Source organism: Mastigoproctus giganteus, chromosome 13, assembly GCF_048544385.1.
Source record: "Mastigoproctus giganteus isolate SK-2022 chromosome 13, ASM4854438v1, whole genome shotgun sequence".
NCBI classification, from domain to species: Eukaryota; Metazoa; Arthropoda; class Arachnida; order Uropygi; family Thelyphonidae; genus Mastigoproctus; species Mastigoproctus giganteus.
The window spans coordinates 53,632,383-53,655,041 of record NC_143587.1 but is presented as its reverse complement, the minus strand read 5'-3'; the positions used below and the strand labels follow the sequence as shown (position 1 = coordinate 53,655,041).

The 22,659-nt window shown below is 38.5% G+C and overlaps 1 protein-coding gene across 1 annotated transcript in view; it reads right to left on the bottom strand.

The window, feature by feature from the left end:
* Positions 1-358: 358 nt before the first annotated feature.
* Positions 359-22,659, bottom strand: part of LOC150076058 (uncharacterized) — a 43,173-nt gene continuing 20,872 nt past the window's right edge. Inside the window, exons 4-12 of the mRNA XM_090387055.1 lie at positions 19,040-19,135; positions 17,120-17,712; positions 13,346-13,511; positions 12,947-13,116; positions 9,523-9,693; positions 5,176-5,274; positions 4,794-5,043; positions 3,543-3,730; positions 359-934 (exon numbers count right to left, since the gene is read on the bottom strand). Coding sequence (XP_090243181.1) covers positions 806-934; positions 3,543-3,730; positions 4,794-5,043; positions 5,176-5,274; positions 9,523-9,693; positions 12,947-13,116; positions 13,346-13,511; positions 17,120-17,712; positions 19,040-19,135 — 1,862 coding nt within the window. The 3' untranslated portion in view covers positions 359-805. The remainder of the gene's footprint in view (positions 935-3,542; positions 3,731-4,793; positions 5,044-5,175; positions 5,275-9,522; positions 9,694-12,946; positions 13,117-13,345; positions 13,512-17,119; positions 17,713-19,039; positions 19,136-22,659) is intronic.

The following is a 22,659-nucleotide window of genomic DNA, read 5'->3' as shown; positions in this document are numbered from 1 at the left end:
TCTGCATTTGGAATGCGGAAAAGTATTAACTCTATTTTTAAAGAATTTTTAAATAATTAACCATTTTTTACAGAAATAATTAGAGTACACATATATAACTATAGATGGCGCTTGAGTAACACTAGAAGTGTTTCTCAAACTGAGGTCTGTAGATTCCCAGGCAATCCGCGAATTATATTCAAATTTCTTATGACTATTTAAAAAATAAAAATAAAAAACTACAGCACAAAGCTTTGTTAAGCTTGATAAGAAATTTTTAAATAAAAAGGATTTTTTTTTTTAGTTTGATTAACACTAATATCGATCTATGTATATGAGTCTTCCTTTGGACAGTTTTAAGGTTACATAATTCAATATATTTTCAGAGTTAGTTTAATAAAGAAGGAAAGATTAAGTCCAACATTAAACACGTACACTTAGCTAGTAACAAAAGCAAGGGACGGTTTATCACAGTATCTTATGGTGGATCGTTAAAAACGTCCTGTTTAACTTTAAATCACCTTGACAACAACCTTCACAACGATGATGAATAATATTCTTCTAAATCGATGTAGTTTAAAACGTTATAGAAGCTGAGATGAGGCTGAATGGGCGGATTTCGTTGACTAAAAACGAATAGAAACTTCGGTGGCATTTGACCTAGGCGTATTTTGGAAATGTTTAGCGCTGAAGTCTTACTAAACTGCAATCCTTAATGTTCACAGAAGCATTTGTGTTCCTCCCAGTGATAATGGGGGCGTGTTGATTCGTCTCTGCAATACTGTCTACTTCAATATTTTGCAATATTCTTAATTTCAAATGAATATCACAGATAAATGTAATCTTCATAAATTGCTATCACAACCATGATTAGAGCACCAGCGAGTACTCCGATGTTCTGTGCAAAAAGCATCTTCCAGGGGCTTCCTCTTCGGATTTCTTTCATCTGGGGAAGCTGAAAACAAAACAATAAGAAATGTTACAAGAAATGTTAAAATGAGTTAAATTCAGATAAAAAAATATATCAATATAATACATTAGATATACGCTGTCGAGTCAAAATAGAACCCCTCCTGTTTTAGCAATCGGTCGTGGACAAGAGATATGATCTGACAAACTTCGAAAAAAAGGATGATTATCGGGCACCCGGTGAAGGATGGCAATATTAAGGTGTTTCGGGGTGTTCCAAGAGTGGACGGACACCGGACAGACCAGTAGTCGCCGGGCCAATAGTGGTAAACATACACGATGGAACGGCTGACCATGGACTTTTGCAGTTTTATGGGAACCACTTGACTCAGAATACAATGACCAAAAAAAACTATTGTTTTTAGGCCACCCGAATAATTAAATTCATCTGCCATGCTGTGTGTCTTATGTCTGTTAATTGTGTGTTCTATGGTCGATTTGTATGTTTTGCTGGGCGAAAAACCCCAGTTTCTGGGGGGAAAACTCTGCTATCTACGCCTGAGACCGACTAAATCAGCCACGGAGACAATGCAATGACCATGTGTGGACATGTGTTTTTGTAATGGGCGGCACCTAGAACGTCAGTTCATCTCCGCCTCGTATCTCTGTGAACAACAGTACCACTGTAGAAGGGCCAGAAATAAGTAGTGTATATGTGTGTGTTCTGTTGTTGTGTCTGACCGCTTGGCTACCCAGAATCATCAGTCACCTGGACAGATGATTCTGGGTACTCGTCCACACCACGGGAAGGTGGGCCAGTCTCAATGGAGCTCGCACTGTCTCAATTTGAGACTCTGACCCACCTGATGTTGGCAAAAGATGGGCCAGATTCCTCTGGGGGCCCACTCCAGAGGGAAAAAAAGAGAGAATTTCCCCGTGGTGTTAAAAAAAAATAAAAATAAATAAATCAAATAATAATAATAAAAAATACAATGACCATAAACTTTCACCAGGGTACGAACCAGCGGTGTTCCAAAACCGATGATCCAACGAAAACTCCTCCGTATGGGCCTTCTTGAGTCGGCCCCAGATCAAGGTTTTCATGTTTATGGCAACCCTTTAAAGACTAGAAAAAGTTGCCTTTTCCGATGGATCACATTTCTACCATGTCTTGTGGACGGTAGATGGAGAGCATGGCGACAAACTGCGGAGAGGAATAACTCCGATGTTCTAGTCTAGACAGATGATAGCAGCGTTTTGATAAGGAGGATATTTTTCTGGGAATCTCTTTGAGCCCCCACACCCCAAGACCGCACTCTGAATATTCTACCCATTGTGACTGATCAGGTACACCCCTTAATGGTGACTGCCTTTCCGGATGGCACAGGTGAATTTCAACAGGATAATGAGCCCTGCCACGTTGCCGGTATTGTTCGAGAGTGGTCCGCCGAAAATTTTAGCGACTTCGCCGGATATGAATCCCACAGAACATCTCTGGGATTATGTGGATGGACAGATCCCATGTTTGGATCCTCCCCCATGGAGTATCGCAGATCTACTGGATGCAGTCCTGGCGACATGGATACAACATACCTCCAGAAACGTTCGGAGGTCTTACAGAGTTCATTCCTCACCGTGTGGGAACACTACTGAAGGCAAGAGGAGAAGATTCTGACTACTGGGGAGGTGGTCATAATATTTTGACTGGACACTGCATTATTACTCAAATAGGAGCTGTTATGGGAAATGTTATTAAGTGAATGACGGGTTCCAATATAGTTCTCTGTTATAATGACAGATGCGTTCTTTGAAATAGCCTAGCCATATAACAAAAAGATTGAAACTTCTTGGATCGCTGGTTTATTTAACTTAGAACCGCCTCCATCAGGTCTACAACTATGGAAGAAATAAAATTTGTAAAATAAAAAAGAATAAATTTTCTAATCTTAGAACTTTGTTAGCATCATTTAGAACTTCTTCCACACTTGTTACAAGGGATATGATGCTTCTTGCGTTGGGTAAGTGGTTGAAAATATGAATTGATTGACATTTAGTTAGTCTTCTTCTATTTGTTCGTATTATTTTATGTCCCTGTTAATTCTGCGGGCATGTTCGTATTTCTGCACAAAGATGGAAATGCTAAATGGGTCAAAGCTTCTGTCATGTCCTTGGCTGATACTAATTTTTGAGACTGGAGCGTTAGCATTTCTTCAACTTTGTTTTGCATTCTTTGTCTTCAAATTGAAAGAGTTCGACAGGCAAATCTTTACCTTTTGATTCTGAGGTCGATTTTCTGTTTGCTAGACGAAAAATCCGAGTTTTTTATTATTCAAAATAAACTCCAAGAAATATAAAATTATATACATTTAAATTATTTATAATTAACTAATTTATATGTATTTAATTCCATAATAAATATATGATACAACGATATCTGCATTGATGTCTCATTAAACACAAATTGTACTCACAGTCTCCTAAAATAGTGTTCATGTGAGTGTACAGGTGTCGCCATCTATAGTTATAAATCTGAACAACTTAAAATGTTTCATTATTAGCGCTGTTTTTTTGTTGTTTAAGAAATGAGGAATATTTAATTAAATTTACAATTAAATAGTAGATTTAATTAATTATAAATTAATTTTACAATTTACCATTTCTGCCAGGGCCACATACAGGAAGATTCCCGCTGTGACAGCCATGATCCACTGACGTGCATTATCATCATCCCCCAGATGAATTCCGATGTACAGGCCCACGAAACAGGACAGCGCTGACAGCACATTCAAGAGCAGGGCTTTGGTGAAGGAGAGCCCTGTAGAAAGCAGCACCACGAAGTCTCCTGTGAGAATAAACGAATCGTCATAAGAGAAATCATAACTTGAGATAAAGCTTGGATGTGGCTCCAACCCAAAAAAAGAATATCTAGATGAGATCTAAGGTGGGATTAACGCTTCCCTTATTCAAACTAATTTCCAGAAAGATCAATGTAGATACAGAAGGGAAGGATTCAAATTTTACCAGAAATTTTCATAATTTCTTCAGCTAAGACGTCATATTTTTTTTTCTTCTCATATAAGTTTTTAATAAAAGGGTGGAGCAATGATGGATAGTGAATTTTTTGGTGAAATAAAGCGCAATTCCCCCAAAACTTTATTTCTTTCAAGGACTTCCATAAAACAATCTCTCGCATACTGCGCAGCTTCAAATAGCAATCAATCACATTGACAACATTCAGTCGAGAAGCTTATTCTGAAGAGCCGTCGCATTTCTTTTCGTTAAATCTTATATAAAGTTAATATTAGTGTTGTATGCGTAGAGAGCGCCTTTTCATCAGTATTTTAGCGCTCCAAAAGTAGAGCAAGATGTGCTCCGCAGATGCTGACATTCGTTCAGAAAGAATAGAGATTTTTATAAGCATTTGACCAGAGTGTGATGACACTGCACACCTTAAAGTAAACAGGCAAACATGAAAGCAGTCACACGAATTCAGGAATGATCATGGCTTTCGTCACCTAGAACTGTTACAGGTTAATTTGTGCAGATTTTTTAAGAGCACCGTGTTAGGATCAATACCAGAATTATTCAGATCTGACAACGAAGGTGGACAGCGTTGAAAATAAATGGGTCCTGAAGAGGTCAAGAAAGGTATAATTTTGCTTCGGCTCCGTGTTGCCAATAAGCCCATTAAAACTCAATGCTCTAGACTGTAATATCCTGAATCTAATATCCCCTTAAGAATTTAGATACATTTCCTCCTCTTTGGACTTGAATCCTACCCTCGTATAAGTTGTTTTGGTTGGAGCCGCATCCAATTTTTTTCTGAAAGAAAACCAGAATCGTTGTAAAATCGAGCTTCATTGCTGTATTCAAAAGAAAGATGATTACATCTTCCTGATACTTACCAAACTCGTGTGGCAACTCGTGGCAAAAGACTGCTAGTGATGTTGAAAGTCCGCTATGAAGACCCGATGCAAAAGCAGCTCCGATGGCAAGACCATCCCCAAAGTTATGTACAGTATCCCCTAGTGTGATCACCCACGCCATCGAAGTCAACCCCAAACACATTCTTTCGGACTTCATCACAGGGTCATCGACTTGGTCGGTCCTCACTTCTGGATCCAGAGACATGGAACCCTGCCAGGAGCAGGACCGCTGTAAAAATAGATGTTCAAAAATAGGATTCACAAAAAAGGGAGTTAATAGATACACAGTTAATAGGTTACATTTCTGCTTATGATTATTTATTTAATCAACTCTAAAAATAGGCCAATGAAGACCCCTTACCAGTTCTTGTTTGGATTCGGACTTTTCCTGTAACGAATTCAGCCTCATTTGTTCGTTTACAGCTGTGGGGAAGTGAGAATGCGCGTGCGTTGGAGTTTCCTGAAAAACAAACACACTTCAAGATTAAAATAAGTATATGTATATTTATTTAATAATTTCAGACTTTATTATAACAGCTGCAGATAATTGCAGTAAATCATATTACCTTATCCACGGATAAGTAAAGGAAAGATTAGAAAAGAAACTTAAAAAATAAATTGGAATAGTTTTTTAAATCGTGAAGGGCAATATTCACACTACTAAAATGTTTAAGAATGTTTTCTATATTCCAGCATAACTAGTTTTATATGAACCATATCCTAATTTAATTTGTTTTCAACAATTTATTTATTAATGAATTTATTATTAAAGCGAATATTTAGATAGAATCACATCTCAAATTAATCTTTAAAATGATTAAGCTATATTTAAACATTTTGGAATATCTAAAAAATTGAAAAATTTTAATTAACCTAAAGACAGTATTAAAAATCCTATACAAGATTCATATATTAGTTTCTAGTAAAAAACAGAAAATGATTATTTCTTCTCCTCACCTTACCTGTGGAGTAGGGTGGGGAAATTTGTCTCGGGAGGGAGGGAGGGTTCCAAAACCCTCCTAATTAATGAAAATAGATTCATTACACTAGTGGATGAATGAAGCATGGGTTATGAAGTTCTAATTTTTAGATCGAGATCTGCAAACACTCCTAAAATGTAATGCATTCATTACTACTTTGAGGAGACAGGATTCAGAAGGCCTCATTTCTGGGGAAGGGCTCCGCAAATATAAAACGCAATAGCTGAGATTCATTGCACGAATGAAATTATATTTTCAAGTGATTGTTGCTTATTCTCGGTGGGTGCCACCACCCAGACGGCTCCGTTTCAAAGCTAGTTGGCTTTTCATCGGTGGGTCGGCAGGTACCCTGGTATTGCAATACAATTGTGTCGTAGTATTTAGTTATGTCTTTAACTTCACGCTTAACATTTGTTGCATTAAAATAAGGAAGATCTTTCCCACAAAACAAAAAGTACTTGGTCACTTTTTTTTTTCCCCAAGGGAAAAAGCTTTAATTTTCAAATCCTCGTAACTGTGAGGACTCTGATAATGAATACTCGGATACTGGAGTCCCCCTGTAAAAACTACACTGATTTAATTTCTGCGCAAAAGCAGTGTACTTTAGTCAGGTGGTTCAGCAGGAAATAGGGCAATGCACGTTCGCGTAAGAAACTGAAAGAATTGACAGAAAACAGTGCACGAGTTGAATGGTGTTCAAAGAGAAAAGAGCGAGTGTTGTAGGAAAGAAGTGACAGCCATTTCTTCGGTGACCTGTAATGAGGTCAACGCACATTTGAGTGTGATTAATGCGGAGGACATTGTTCTCTCACGTGTATGTCTTCGAGCCTCAATAGCAAAACAGACATGTACAAGTAGAGCGTATAATTCACTTATAACAGAGTTCTTTGAATGTGTCCATTCTCTTCTTGATTTCAGCCGGTATCGGGCATTTTTTCTTACTCTTTCATAGCTGACTTTGGTTGCGTGGTTTCATTTAGCTCTAGAAATGCCCGAGAAATTCTACAGGTTATTAGGGGGTGAGAGGGTGTGTCCCTCAAACGGGATAAAGACAGAGCAATGACCAAAGCACAATCGAAAGTCATCATTGGAAAGGAGGAGACTACGCCAACTATTAACAGTTAGCCTAACTTCTGTAACAACGGGATTTGAACCCAGTCCTATTCACCATGATGTTGAAGAACGGTGATTGTAATAACCTTTAATAAATCGAAATGGACCTGAATGGACTGAGCTGGATTGTCACGGTAATGTCATTGTATGCACCTCATTTATTAAAAATAAGATATTTTATTAATGAGCCTTCTGTTTCGTAAAATATTCATTTGATCCCTGGGTGGAGTTTATGCTCGTAATCGAGTCCTATAGAACAGAGAGTTTTTATTGCAAACTGCTCAGTGCTACACTTTGGTTACACTTTCAGTCTGCACAAAAATAAATCCACTCTGTTTATACTGTGGAACGATGGTATCATAAAATTAATTGACAATTTTCAATTTATTTTTAAAAATTTCATAAAAGTATTTATCTTTCTTGTTATTATATAGCTACAATATTATAATTTATAATATAAACATGAATTTGTTTTCTAAAAATATGGTATAGTAATAGTTCCGGTCTCTTTTCTTTCTTTGTCTTTGCTGCTGGACAAAGGATGGTTTCTCCTGGTCAAATCAAAGAGAAAACCCCTCTGAAAAAGTTGGTACCTTGACGTGGTTCAGAGGCTTGCTACCAAATCCAACTGGCAGCGCCAAATTATTTCAGTATGTTTTATCACCTGACATTTCTAAAACCTGACATGCTTTAAAGAATCTCGGAATACCAATTGTAAAACGGCGTGTTCCTTAGATCTTATAGAACTGAAGGAAACCTTTTTATATCTATAGATTTAGCACAATTACTATTCCGCCACCTCTAAGTTCTATATATCCCACAACGGTGAAGCCTATCTAGATACGACTTCCACCCCTTTAGAATGACATAAATAAAATAAGATTAGCTAATAAGTTTTGCATCAGGGGTGACGATCTCTACGAGTTCTACGTAGGCCACTGGTGTCATGTCTAGAACACTTGGCTCAATTTAAATTTTAATCCACTGGCAGTAGAGAAAAGAGACCCCCCCCCTCTGGGTCTCTCTCTCTCTACTGCCAGCGAAAATATACTTCCTTCATTCAGTTTATTGATTCCCTTCAATGAGGCCCTCCTTAGACTGTCTGGTTGCCAGGCTTTCCAGTCCGAATCCCTTGAGTTGTCCTTCATATGGAAGTCGATTATATTTTCGGCTCACGAAACCATGCTGTGATCCATTAAAGACCATTCCTATCGAGATGGTATTGTGTCCTTAATCAGCGAGTCCATGATCTTTCCTACCAATGAAATCGAACTCGCTGGTCTATACTGAAAACTAACCTTGTGAGGTCTAGAGTAAGATAATTATAATAATGAAGTCTTATTATGTCTCCTTCCGTGCGAGAACTTTTCCATTTAGTCGAAAGCAACAAAGGCTGTGAGGAGTCAGTATAATGTTTTGTAAATTGCATTACTCTGTGCGAGATTTTCCAGTTTACTGGACGAAAAAAAAAAACCAGCGCTACATCAATGAATCCCGTCAATGACGCGAGGAAATTTTATGTGCCTTTCTCATTCCATGGCTGAGTTAATCGGTCTCGGGCATGGACAGCAAAGTTCCTCCCCTCAGGAAACGAGTTTTTCATCCAGAAAAACCAATCAAATCTACCAGAAAACACACACAACCCTGGGTAACCCTAATATGACAATGTGTAATTTTGTCTTGCACATTCTCTGTTTTGTATTCATGGAATACAAAAACCTTCACAGTATACAGTAATCGCCATTCTTGAAATTAAAACTCTTGCCCTTGTCCACACCTACCGCAAATTCATTTGTCATTTTCTATACCTGGTCATCACCAGATGAAAATTCCCTCCCTTTGCACTCACCGTGATACGTTGATACAGAAAACAGTCGTCCAGTTGATTCAGAAAATGTACCCAATCGATGCATTCTTAAATGAAACTCATCATCATCCCCTGCATCAAAGTGACAGCATCTTTTTACATATTTAACTTGTGGTGGTCGCCCGTCGTCTCAGAAACTCACCCTTGAACTCTGGAACCCCCTTATTTGAACCCTCGAGGATAATGTATGTTCATACCACTGACTAACTTCGTGTTTATAATTCCCCTGTTCTCTCTCAACTAGCAATTTCCCTGATCCTTAAATCCCCCTCAGTAGCATTAACTAGGACTCGTACACATTCTCTGTTTTGAAACGTATTCGGTCCCTGCAAAATTAATTCCTTCTACCAGATAGAGTAGGCCAGGCTGATAAAAATCTCTCCTCCTTTTCGTTTTCCACATCAGTGGTGGACAATCATAAAATTATAAAAAATAATCCGAAAAAATAATTTAAACACGAATAATAATTCGGAGCAATATGGCCTTAGTTGCTAATGCTCATAAAAACCAAATAACGAATAATAATTATAAATTACATATTTATTACAACGTACTGTAAGAATCTTAAATAAAATTCACGTACTCCCAAGTCTGCCCAGTCCTGGCAGAATTAAAATATAATTAATTAATAAATATAAATGCATTTATACATAGGTACTGTATATTGCTCTAATCCTAAGTTAGACTAGTCATTCATCAATTCCTTTCTCTAATAATCCACCGATCTCTCTGACTAGCAATGTCTTACCTCTTTCTGAGGTTCCCTGACCAAAATCTGAGTGATGGCTTCGAAAAGGAAGAGGCAATACACCGTAAGTTGAACTCCAAGCTGCTTCCAGATATACGAAGGAATGTCATCTAGAGTAGGTCCATTGGTGTGCTCATGGGGGTGGCCTCCGTGGGAGTGGAGACCAACTGCCTAGAATTGGAATAAAGGCTTCTAAAATACTAAATCAACATCTTTTGATTTAGTATTTTAGGAAAAGTTATAATAAACAGAGTTTTAGCACGCTAAATATTGTCGTGATGATAAAAAATTCAAATGAAACGGTGATGTTATGCTGTAAGTTTTTTTTTAATTCAAATTAAATAAAATAATAAACAAAAGCGTGTGTATCAACACAGCTTTCCATTGACTTCAAAAGATACAGATGAATTCAGTGCGTTCTATTTTCAACTTTCCACAGTACTGTACTTAACATTACATATGACTTTACGACAAATTGTATCCGCTTTTAAAATTAAGAAATGAAGTTACGTTTCATTGTTTACGATGAAGTTAACCTTCCATTTATTAATAAATGCAATCTGTTCATAAAAATCATCCATTAAAGGTCGGTGGCTGTTGATGAACAAAAAACCCTAGTTTCCGGGAGAAAAAATCTTGCCTGAGACCGAATACTTCAGCCACGTTGTGAAAAAGGCCAGTAAAAATTCTTCACGTCATCGAAGGGACTTCGAACTCAGGTCTTTTCCACCGGTGTGGGGAGAACGGCGATCCTACCAACTGTGCGACCCACGAGGGAAGAGTAGATGCAAGTTGAAATGTGACGACAACTGGATGGGAGGGATTTGTTACCTTTTTTAGGAACTGGCTGAATATGAGCAAATTTCAAGCAGAAAGGAAAACATATTTGGAATAAGAAAATGAAAAACAGTGATACAGAACAGGAGTAAGCTCGGGAGCAGCTTCTTAGCATCAAGATTATTCAAAATCTTTCTGACATCCTTTTGACGGACGACCACAGATGGCGATCGTTGAATGGAGTGTATTGCGATTGGTAGAAGGTGGCTTACGAAGATTATCAATACACGAGTTGGAAGAAAGGTACGATACCAGCAGGTCAACTTTATCTTTGTTTGAAGTGAAAATAGAACCATCTGGTTTTGACAAAGGAGGGAACAGAGATGGGTAAAAGTTGCTTTGGCTAGAAACCAGGATGCTCGGCTACCATTTGGACAAGAATAAAGTTTTCTACTCTTAGCCTGTTCGAAATCTACTTCGAATTGATTAATAACTGCTTTACAGTTGTTGCGGGCTTTGGCGAAGGCAGGAAATGAACATGAAGATTTGGATACAAGCCACTTTCGATATGCAACATTCTTGTTTTGAACAGCCTTAGCACATTTATTGGAAAACCAAGGTTTAGATAAAGGACGATATTTTAAGGTAGAGTGTGAAATAAAGGATTTCATCCCTACAAGAAGAATATCACTGACACCATTTGAGAAAACGTTGACATCAAAAGATTTGAATCAGTAATTCAACCAAGAAAAAGAAGAGAAGAAATCTCGCAGATCGTCCCATTTTGCATCCTTGTAATGCCAAATAACATGAGGTTGAGAATGGCCAGGAGAGAAAGGCTCCATTAGAGAGGAGACCATCACCAACATATGATCTGAGACGGCTAGCGGACTTGGACCATGTACTTGTAAGGTTATTTGTGACAAAAAGATCAAGAGTGTTGGCTGTTGGGTTAGGATTTTCTGTTATTCTGGTAGGTATATAAACAATCTGTGTGAGGTCATTAGTAACTGCGAAAGCCTCAGCATCTGGACCATTAAAATCGCCAAGGAAAATTACTTCATTGTTAGGAAAGTTGGACTGGAGAAAGTAAAGTTTCAAAGAGAGGAAGTCAAAGAGTTCCAAGTGATTAGTGGAGTTGAAAGAACGATAGCGGCAACAGAAGAATTTGACAGAATGAGGTAGAGAGATTTCAAGCCAGAGAAGATCGAAAAGAGGAGATTCCAAATTACGAAGTCTATAAGGGACTATCTGAACGGACATATGGACAAGTACTACAAGTTTTGAAGCGAAAGGAATCATACAGCGAATAATTCGGACAACTGAGATGAGCAGCGGTTGAATCAACTGATAACTAAGATTCGGTCATATAAAGTACATGGGGTTTGGCAGACTAAGTTCAAATGGACATCGTTGAGATTAGAGCTGAGACCACGTATATTTGTAAAATGGACAAGGAAGCGTTTAGGAGGTTTAGATTTCTTCGCAGATAACTTTTTTCTATTAGTTTGACAATTCATGGTGTATTCAATACCAAGAAGAGGTGGAAAAGACATGCTGTATGAAGTAATGAAATTTTTGGATATGGTGTACACATCGCAAGAATGTACCGAGCTCCTTCACATAACGTGACCTCGACAATGTCCCCCGCATACACATTACTCAGACTCCTTCCATTCATTATCTGGCAGAGCAGAGGCAGCAAAATCCGGATCCACTAGCTGATCGGGATATCAAGGTATAAAAAATTATATCAAGAAATATTATCAAATATCAAAAAATCCAAACTTAAAATTCAGTAAATAATCTGTGCTTAACGCCTTTAATAAATTAATATTTCAAATCTACTCAAACATTATGGATAAATTTGCTTCGAAAATGGCTCTTTGCCAAGCAGTTTTTCCACACCTAAAATCTTGGATTTGGATTATTTTCAACGACTGCTTTGAAAATATGACACGAAGGGACATATGTCCAGTAAAACAATTTAATAATATAAAATAAAACTAATAATAATGTGACTATACTATTCTTTATTTTCATATTTCTCCTACGTATTTTCTACATATTTTCTTTTCCTACTGTCCTTAAATAATAAAAATATTAGAAATAAAATAAAATCGTTCATTTAATATCAAAATTATTTTAAAAGCATTTTTTGATGGGGGCCGTCATGTGGGTTATAAAATCAGAGATCAAAGTTGTAATATAGCTAAAGTTATCAGTTTTGTTTGAGTGTTGTCACTAGAAACCACCTGCTACCTGATGAGAAACCAGTTAGTACTGAAATGGACTCTCATGTTAGTGTTTCTTCTTTGAAACAAATGGCCAATTAATCTTTTGTGAGGACATCTGTTTCAATTAGGGCAATACCAGAGCAACTCGTTGGATATGCAAGTTTGTTCTAATTTGAGAATTTCAATGTAGCTTAAATCCTGCTGCCTGCAAAAAAAAAAAACAGTTGAAAGGAAAGGATAATTTTTATGATGGTATGTAGGCAGGATAAGATTGAAAAAGTGATGTATGAAGGAGGCCAACAAGAAGCCTCAGATGGTCGTCGTTCTATCATTTTCTATATCGCCGTGGCAAACCAAATCATGGGTTAATTTGAAATGTGCTAATCCTAACTCTTACCTCCTTTTCTCACCTGAGGAATTAGATGTAAAAGAGCATCTCCTGCCATGGTGCTGAAAGACAATCCGATGAATGCCATCATAACAAAATGGTAGGTCTCCTTGCCTAGAATAGGCAGCAGCAATATTCCTCCCAGAGAACAAAGGCTGATCAGAAACACCGCCAAGGAACTATATCCGTACACTGTAAGAAACAGAAAGAAAAACCACTTTGAGGTTGACATTATCCATGTTTAAAAAGAATTTTATAATGCCATAAGTACAATTCTTTATTCAAATTGTATTTATGCGTAATGCAAAATTATTTCTAGCCGTTAACGAGACGACTCCAGAATAACCTGACGAGCTCTCCTGTAACTTGAAACATTCAAGATTATTGTTTACAAAGGAGGAACAGAAGAGAAAATACTCACATTCTTTGCTAGTTGGCTGGTACACGCTTGTCCTTGTGACGTCATCGCAAACTCCACTTACAGTTTGTTGTATTAAGGCCGGGCAGAGTTGGATAAATTCACTTCGAGTGACACTTCCATTTACTGAGCGGCTAAACTTCCAAATTAATTCCTTGGTGCTGACACACTGAAAATAAAATAATTTAATTTTCTTACCTATGCAGGATTTATTAATTTATTTTATTACGGTGATGATTTCATTATTATTATGTAATATTAGAAATCTTACGTAAAATAATATAACATATAATTTAAATCTATACATATTTTAAAATAAATATGGATTATTTAAATAAACATTCAACATGCATGAAAAGGGCAGATTTCCTAGACTAACTACAATGAGAAATATTTAGACTTAGTACGGTAAATTGCCGGTAGAGGGCTTCAAAATTTATCAATTTTTTTAAAAGAAATTGCATTAAAATAAATAAATATGCTAGTACGGTAAATTGCCGGTAGAGGGCTTCATAACTTCTCAAATTTTTGAAAAGAAATTGCATGAAGGTAAATAAATGTGCTTTGCTACTGGATTTATAAAGTTCATTTATATAAAATCAAAATAAAATATTTTAGTAAACTTTTTTGAGTCACCTTCTATGGCTAGTTAAAAGGTTAATAACAAATTAAAATATTCAACGGAAATTAATTAAAAATTTTATATTACTGTAAAGTTCTTATAAAAGAAAGATTGCATTTGAAATTTATATTTTCTGTTTTTAAAAAAAATGTATTTTCTTTTAATTATTAATAAAGTTTACATTTACTCTTATATACCTTTTTCATTTATAAATAATTTTATAATATACACGTAAGTTAGTTATAATCCAGTTTAATACAATATACTTGTTAGTATATATTTGTAATCAGTAGCTTTCGAGACGCGTGTATCTTAATGCCTTTGGATTGTTTACTATGTTGAGTGACTCTAGGCATAGGCGGTGGCGAAAGTGTCGTGAGTGGTCTACTATTTCAAAGTCGCGTTTGGGGTCAAGATCGTGGTTGGTGGCCCAAAAATGTTCCGCGACCACGGACTGGTCAGTTTCGGCAAGCCGGATTGCTCTGTCGTGTTCCTTGAGGCGATTCTGGAGACGCATTGATGTTTCTCCTATGTAGCAACTGTTACAGTCTCTACAGGTGATGCGATAAACCACATTGCTGCGTAAGACAGGTGTGACAGGGGTCTTCACGCTGGAGACAAGTGAACGTAGGTTCCTGCAGGGTAATTGCACACATTTGATGTTGTAACTTCTAAGGACCTTCGAGATCCGTCCTGACACGCCTGGATAATAGGGAATGTAGGCGGACGATATACCGACTTGGGTTGGGTGTGAGTTCTTCTGCCTGTAATAGGCATCTGCTTAGTACATGGGATGGATAACCACATTTGGTTAGGTCCGCGTTCACACGGGAGATCTCGTTACGCCTAATTGTGTCGGTGCTGGAATGGCTCCAAGCCCTGGAGAATAGGGTGCGGGCAGTGCTATTGAGATGGCTTGGTGCGTGGCCGGACCTGTAGTTAGTGAATTGACCGCACCACATGGGTTTGCGGTATACTGAGGTCTCCAGATGTGGGCCTACGCGATGCACTAGGACGTCCAGGAACGGGAGCGTACCGTTCACCTCTGATTCTATGGTAAACTTGATGAAATTAGATAGGGAGTTGAGGTATTCCAGCAGTGCAGTTTCAGAACCACGTGGTATTACGGTAAAAATATCGTCAACGTATCTACACCATGTTGTAATAGGTGTAGATGGGTTCTGGTGTATCTGCTCCTGCAGATCTTCCATGGCGATGTTGGTTACTACGGAACTGACAGGGGCATCCATAGCAGTGCCATGTACCTGCTGGTAGAGTGAATCCTCAAAAGTGAAGGTGCTGCTTGACAAGCATAGGTTGAGGGCGGTACAGGTGTCATCAGTGGATAGTGATGTCCTGGATTGGAGGCTTAAGTCGTTCTCGAGGAGCCTTCTGGCGCAGTGCACGGCCTGTTGGACGGGAATTGAAGTGAATAAAGAAACCACATCAAATGATGCCATGACAGTGTTGTCAGGGATTGAAAGGTCCTTAATGAGGTGGATGAATTCACTGCTATTTTTAACGGTTTGCGAGGTATTACCTATAAGAGGTGAGAGGAGGCGCGCGATATGTTTGGACAGTTCATACGTTGGGGCACTGCAGCACGACACTATTGGTCTGAGGGGAATACCCGGTTTGTGGATCTTTGGTAATCCATAGAATTGCGGTAGTTGGCAGCCAGTAGCACGTAGAAGACGCTGAGTTGTGGTCGAGATCTTCTTATCTTTAAACCATGTGTGGACGTGTTTATTGACATGTGTCTCTAGACGTTTCAAGACCTTAATGGGTGGATCAGATAGAGGTTCATATACGTTTGGGTCTAGTAGTAGGGTCAGGGCTTTCTCTCGGTAGGTTGATCGGTCCAACACAACGGTCCGGCGCCCTTTTTCCGCAGGAAGTACGACGATGGAGTTGTCTTTTATTATAGATGATAGGGAGGCATGCTGACGATGGTTAAGGTTTGAGTAAGTTTTTCGAGTGCTGCGGAGGATTGCGGCAGTCCTGAAACGGATCTCGTTGGCAGTTTCTTCAGGAAGGTTGGTAATTCTGGCTTCTATACACAAAGCGAGCTGTGTGACTGAAGGTTTAGATGGTACGACGGCGAACTTCATGCCATTGGATAAGACATTGAGCTGCTCAGTGGATAGTTGTTTGCTGCTTAGGTTCAAGACGAAGGAAGTTGTATCACTTGAACGTATGCTCGTCTTTAAGGAGTTAGCTTCTATGCTTAAGTTTATGAATTTGCGCTGTTGGCGTAAACGGTAGGTGTCAGAGATCTGATTAGCCCGATGACAGATGGTATGTATAAGGTTCGTAAATACGATAGGCGAGACCTTACCTTTCAGTTGTTGTAACAGTCTGGACTTGTTGTAGTCAGCGCTCTTGATTTCACGGTGGAGATGGGTTATCCACAATTTTAATGTGCGTAGACTGAAGTTAAAACAGGCATGATCCATGTGAGAGTTGATAAATAATATAATAATAATATAATAATAATAGTTGATAAGGATAAATAATTTTATCCTTATTTATATTCATGGGAAGAAATACTTTGTTCAAAGATCACAGTTCCATAATTTAATGTCGTTAAGTTAAATGACGTAAATGAGTACAGTTTCAAGAAATTAAGAGGACAAATTCGAGTTAATGAAAACGCACGCATAATTCGAATGAGAAGAATTATTACTTCATGGTATAGTTCGTGTCAAATTAATTGAAAAACAAGAAAAAACAATCAGATTTCTCTTATTCGTGAGGAAGTTCGCAAAGAGAAATTTACTAAGATAACCTTGAGTTGTTGGAACGAGGAATGTCTTCCCTGGAAGGAAAAACAAATACACAAAAGGAATGGGCAATTTGATCTTTATGCGAACACTGGTGTCACGATTAGTAAAAACATAAAAGTACGCAGCTACTGTCAAAGAGAAACCCGAGTCTGAAGAATCTAAGGTGTACTTTGACTTCCGAAACTAAGTCGCGAGTCGTGCCATAACTTGAGTGCCTATGAAGTTGTAATTAAGTATTTCTGGAACTCACGTATTGAAAGTTATTTTTTTGAACGTGACTATTGAAAACGGCAACTCGTTCCGACTTAAATTCCTCCAGCTACACACACACACACAACACGCATACGCAAGAGCACAGTCTCTGCCTACCTTGCTTGCTAGGCTAATATGTTCGTGGTGGTTTTCATTTCCATCTTTCTGATCCTCTGAATCATGATTCTCACTTCCGTGCTGGGTGTTTTCTGCGTGCTGTTCGAGCTCAGGCCACTCGGATGGTGTACTGTGCTCACTGGGATGCTCTTCTAAGCTATCCGTAGAAGTGTCACTATCGTTCATGAAGTTCTCGCTGGTTAAGGTTTGGCTCGTTGTTAATTCGGATTCGGCACTTCGTTTACTCGATGCTGAACGAACTGAACGATGGGGATGATGATGATCGTGATCTTCTGCTTCGCTCGTTTCAGTGGAGTTGTCTTCATGGTGGTGGTCTTCAGTATCACCGTGCGAATGGCCTTCGTGATCTCCAGTGTGCGTGCCGACCACGTGATTTTCTTCTTCAGGTCCATGGTGGCTCGAGGAATGACTGCAATGGTCATGGTTGTGGTCATGATCGTGGTCCTGATTGTGGTCATGATCGTGGTCGTGACTGTGGTCATGAACGTCGTGGTCTCCATCAACGTGATTGTGTCCATGAGAATCCGTGGTGGAATGTTTAGACTGCAAATCTCCGTGCAGCCTTTGGAGATCTAGAAAAAAAACGAGACAATGAATTTAACTAAACTTCGCTTCGTATTAATGTCACGTTAAATCTATGTGAAATGAATCAATGTCTGAAATTAATTGGTATTAATTACAATTAATACTAGTGGTTGCCAAAACGTTCTGCAAACGGAGTAAAAAAAAAAAAAAAAAAACCCTTCAGGTTGGGCATCAAACCTGATGGAGGGAAATGTTAAGTTCTTTTTAAAGTTTTCAGACACTCACTCTTCTGTTTTTTTAACTTTTTTTCTTCTAAGATGCGATGGCAGTTGTTTCAGAATTGATTACTTAAGATGGTAAACCAGAGTCATTTCTCCACAATGAAAAAGAAAAGGAACTCTGCAATCCGTTCAGCTGATGGGCTAGCTCATCGTGGACATAATCCTAAGATACGTCCAGCAGTGCCTATAACCAATTGCACTTTACGCATCCCCGATCTAGTATTCTGCTCCACCATCTTATATAAGCAGATTCCTCGCAATCGAGTACTGGATAATGACTTGGATGAACAGAGTAATAGGCAACCCATTCACCATCTCCAAGACAGTATTATATACCAACCTAAACATCACTCCCTGACGACTTCGCATAGCATCGAATAACATCCTCTTAATTTCTCAAATATTTCCCTGACTGATTCACACCTCAAATCTTCAAGGCCTCATCTCTAGACCATGTGCCGGACGCAGTCCCGGCAACACCCACCTACCATTACGTTCTGTGCTATACGGCCTCTCCTGCCTAAAGATTTTTTATCAAGGAATTCAGTAAACCTATTCAATTCACTGGATATAGGCCCAGTGAAATACTGTCAAAGTAAGCAATATAGAGTGAAGATCTATCTGAAGCCCTGGTGGGGGAAAACCCCGAAGGATACAAAGTATCTTTCTCAGCTTTGTCCATCTCAACTCCGAGGATTTTTTCCATCTCAACTCCGAAGCAGATGAATAATAATAAATAATAATTAGTCTTCCATCACAATAAGATGGTTTTGCAACTTGGCATTGGTTTGGGGAGGTCTGCCTTCGAATTCCATCGTAAACCGGGATAATTTGATTTTTTCCCCATGAGGTGTTCTGGATTTTTCATCCCACACAACATACAGATAGGCCTAAACACACATTTAGACAATTCATAGGACATAGGTTTAGAAGGCAACGGAAATCACAGCGTTAAGTCTGTGTGGTAATCCTAATCTGAGCAATTATGAGCCTTGATTACGACCCTTGAGGTTTTGAGCATGGTTTATACAATTGATTAGAAATATTAATTAGTGGGATTATGTCGAGAGCGAACCACATTTGCGATACTTACCCGTTTCAGATATATAGTGATGACAGTGGTCTCCATAGCGGTGGAAGATATCTTCAAGAAAATCTGCTACAGACTCCCCCACGTCGATACAGTCCCCTGAAATCGTAAAGAAAATAGGACAGCTTAAAAACACAAGAAATACTTGTTGATTTAAACTGGTTGCTTAATATTAAAAGATTTATGACAAAAACTTTCGATTAATTTGCGTGCGATCTAAAGAGAGGAAATAAAAAAACACAGGTTAATAACCCTTCCCAAGATAGTCCTGAAGTACAAGGAAAATACAGAGGTAAGGCATCAAGCTCTGCTGATCTTGACAATCGTTGTTTGAACTCATAATGGGGTCAACATTTTCTTATGTAGGATGGCTAGGGTTAAGGATCATCCAGTGATGGCTGTCTTTGGTGATGGACATACAGTACCATCGTTTTGCTGATTACAAAATACACAAAATGCATGGCACATGATCTCGGCTATCCTCCTTCTTTAATTTAATATTAATTAAAGATCGTTTCTTGCCCCTATAAATGAATCGGTTCACCGGGCCTAGATGTAGGTCATTGGTCATTTGCTTTTTGCGATACTGACACAGTCAAAGACGCCCGATGGTCGAAGTTACGCATCTTTGAAAGCTTACCAGATTACGACATCTCACCCCTCCTACGCTGAGGAGTCTTTTCAAGGACAGCGGCTTAGATGCTCGCGATTATACTTGCGTTAATAAACGCAACGTGGTTAGCGATTCTAGGTACCTGTTTAGGCTTAAAAATCCATTACGTTTGGATGAGTTATTATGCTCTACTGCTTAACAACCCATGTACGGTTTAATTGACCTTTCGGGGAGTTTTTCCTGCTGTAATTGTGTTTATTTGCTTGTTCGTGATGTAATAAAAATTGATTCCGTAACGTATAATTCCTCCCTGAGGGCTTTAGCGGGCGATAAATATTATAGGACTCATCCCTAGAACAGCAATAGCATCAGAAGGGGTAAATCATGCTCAACCACAGAAAATATCCAGCTACAGTTTTATTTATAATTTTCTCGATTATAGTATTTCAGGACTTTTCAATTCAAAATTCTTTAACATTAGAACATAATTCTCCGATAATGAATGATTTCCCCTTACAAAACCCTTCTTCAGCTCAGACTAAAGCGCTCGTTTATTTTTAAAAGAATAATTTGAATTTTTAAACAATTATTTTTGTCTAAACTTTTTTGTTGTTTTAATTTATTTTCTTTTTTTCTTTATTTAACGTTGCGTCCTGACATTTCTGTTTTCACACACTCGAAAGGAGAGTGGCGAACTGTTTCTTAGTTGACGGTAACAACTGGATTATCCTCGAGTGGAAATAGGAGAAGAAGCTATTCGAGGAAGTCAACGGTTCAGTAAGCGGTATGTCACACAGCTACGCACGTTATTCCCACTGAATCAAGAGAGATAGTTTTCATCAAACTCTTAAAGTTGTTAAACAACATGAAATCACGTATGTAACATAATGAAGTAACATTTCTCCATCATTTAAAATGCAGAAATGCGCTTTGTTTGGAAGAACAGCTGTTCTTCCAAACGAAGTGAGTCAACAGTCAACAGCTGTTCTTCCAAACAGCTGTCGACTCGGAGCAAATCCCAAATCCACCCTACCATCGAATATACATTGGTGTGCAAAACTTAAAATCTTTACTTGTGGTACTCTTTACTGATGAGTGTAGATTCAGTCTCGGCAGCGATTCTGGACGTCAGCTAATCTGGTGAGAGGTTGGCACACGGTATCACCCCGCAAACATCACTGAAAGGGATTGATATGATGGTCGAGGTGCTCTCGTCTGGGGAGGCGTTATCTTGGATGGACGTACACAACTCCAGATACTAGAAGGCGGTACTGTAACCGATGCACGCCACTGTACTGAGATAATCCTTCCCCATATGCGTCTGTTCCGAGGTGCCATTGGCCCCGAGTTCGTGTTTATGGATGATAACGCCACACCCCATCGCACTGCAGCTGTTGATATGCTTTTGGAAAGTGAGGACATTGTTCGTATGGATTGGCCTGGCCGTTCCAATGATCTAAATCCCATCAAACACATATGGGACGCTCTGGGGAGACGCCTAGAGGCACGTCCACACCCACCAGAAAATGTTCAGCAGCTGAAGATGGCGCTGACAGAGGAATGAACGATGTTAACGCAAGAACTTATCAACAACATTGTTTTAAGTATGGACAGGCGATGCAAAGCCTGCATCGACATTAGGGGCGGCCATATCTCCTACTGAGGATCACCTCTTCCCTTTGTTCCATCTTTGGCAATGATGCATCTGTGGCAGCCAGTGCTATGTTGCCATTTTTGAATAAAGTTCCTCTGTATCGTTTTGTTTCCGTTGTTGTGTCGGTGTTGTTTCCTTCATCATTTCTGTAGCTCACGAGATTCCTTTGGTATGCTTTTCCCAAATCCAGGCCACTCCTATGAGAAGTTACAGGTGAAAACCTGACTGGTCCTTAAATTTTGTACGCCAATATACTTCCCACATGTGGGGCGGTGCCTCCAAAACCTCTCTCAGGCTTCTTGATTCCATCCAGAAGAGGGCAGTAAGGTTAATTAATGATTCATCTCTAACAGAGTCTTTCAACTCTCTGTCGTTTCAGAACAGAAACGTACTGTTTCTGCTGCATGCCTTTTCTACAGATACTTTCATGGGCACTGTTCTTCTGAATTGGCTTCTATAATTCCCGCTCTCTCTTTCAAAACAGCCATCAGCCAACATCCATTTATTGTCCAACTTCAAACTCACAGAACCAACTTTTCATCTTCCTCATTTATTCATTCAACAGCCGTTTTCTGGAACAACCTTCCTTCATACGTATTTCCTGAAAATTACAGTCTACAGAAGTTCAAGTCCAATGTCAACAAATATCTTCTTTCGTTTTCTCAACCTTCAACCCATGCCTGGTGCTAAGTACTATATATATAAATGGTTCGGAAATTCCAAAACATGGTTTAATAGCTTAGTAGATAATTCAGGAAAAATAAAATTTATTTGAACAAAAATATACGTGTTGTTATCAACTGAAGATTAGCAAATCAATCTAACACTTTTATGCCACAAGGGGAAAGCCTAAAGGGGAATTTAAAAGAAAGGCGAAGAGCTGGAAAGTAAATAATAGAACAGAGTGAAAACCAAAGCCGATATGCACGATAGGAAACACAACTGCGGTGTCTTGTACAAGGTGGTGCAACTGCAACCGGGAAAAGGACATTCGAAAACAGGTGCAGACATAAAGACAAACCTTTGAGCAGAGAAAAGAAAGTTAACAAAAGAAGAGGGTAAACAGTAAATCTTTCGTCAGAATGGGATGAAGAGGTTTGCCAATCTTTAATTGATAACGCTACGTGTCTTCGTATATTTTTAAATTAAGTATTTTTTCCTAATCCTCTCTAATATGATGGCCGACGTCTTTTGTCTTCAGTCACTCCTATTCCGAAAAGGAGGTTGTTTGAAGAGACTTACTATTTATTAAAATTAGTTTACTTTTTATTTATAAAAAAAATTAATATTATAACTTAATATTAATATTAATATATTAAGAAGAAATATCAATTATGTTTCTATAATTGTGTTTCC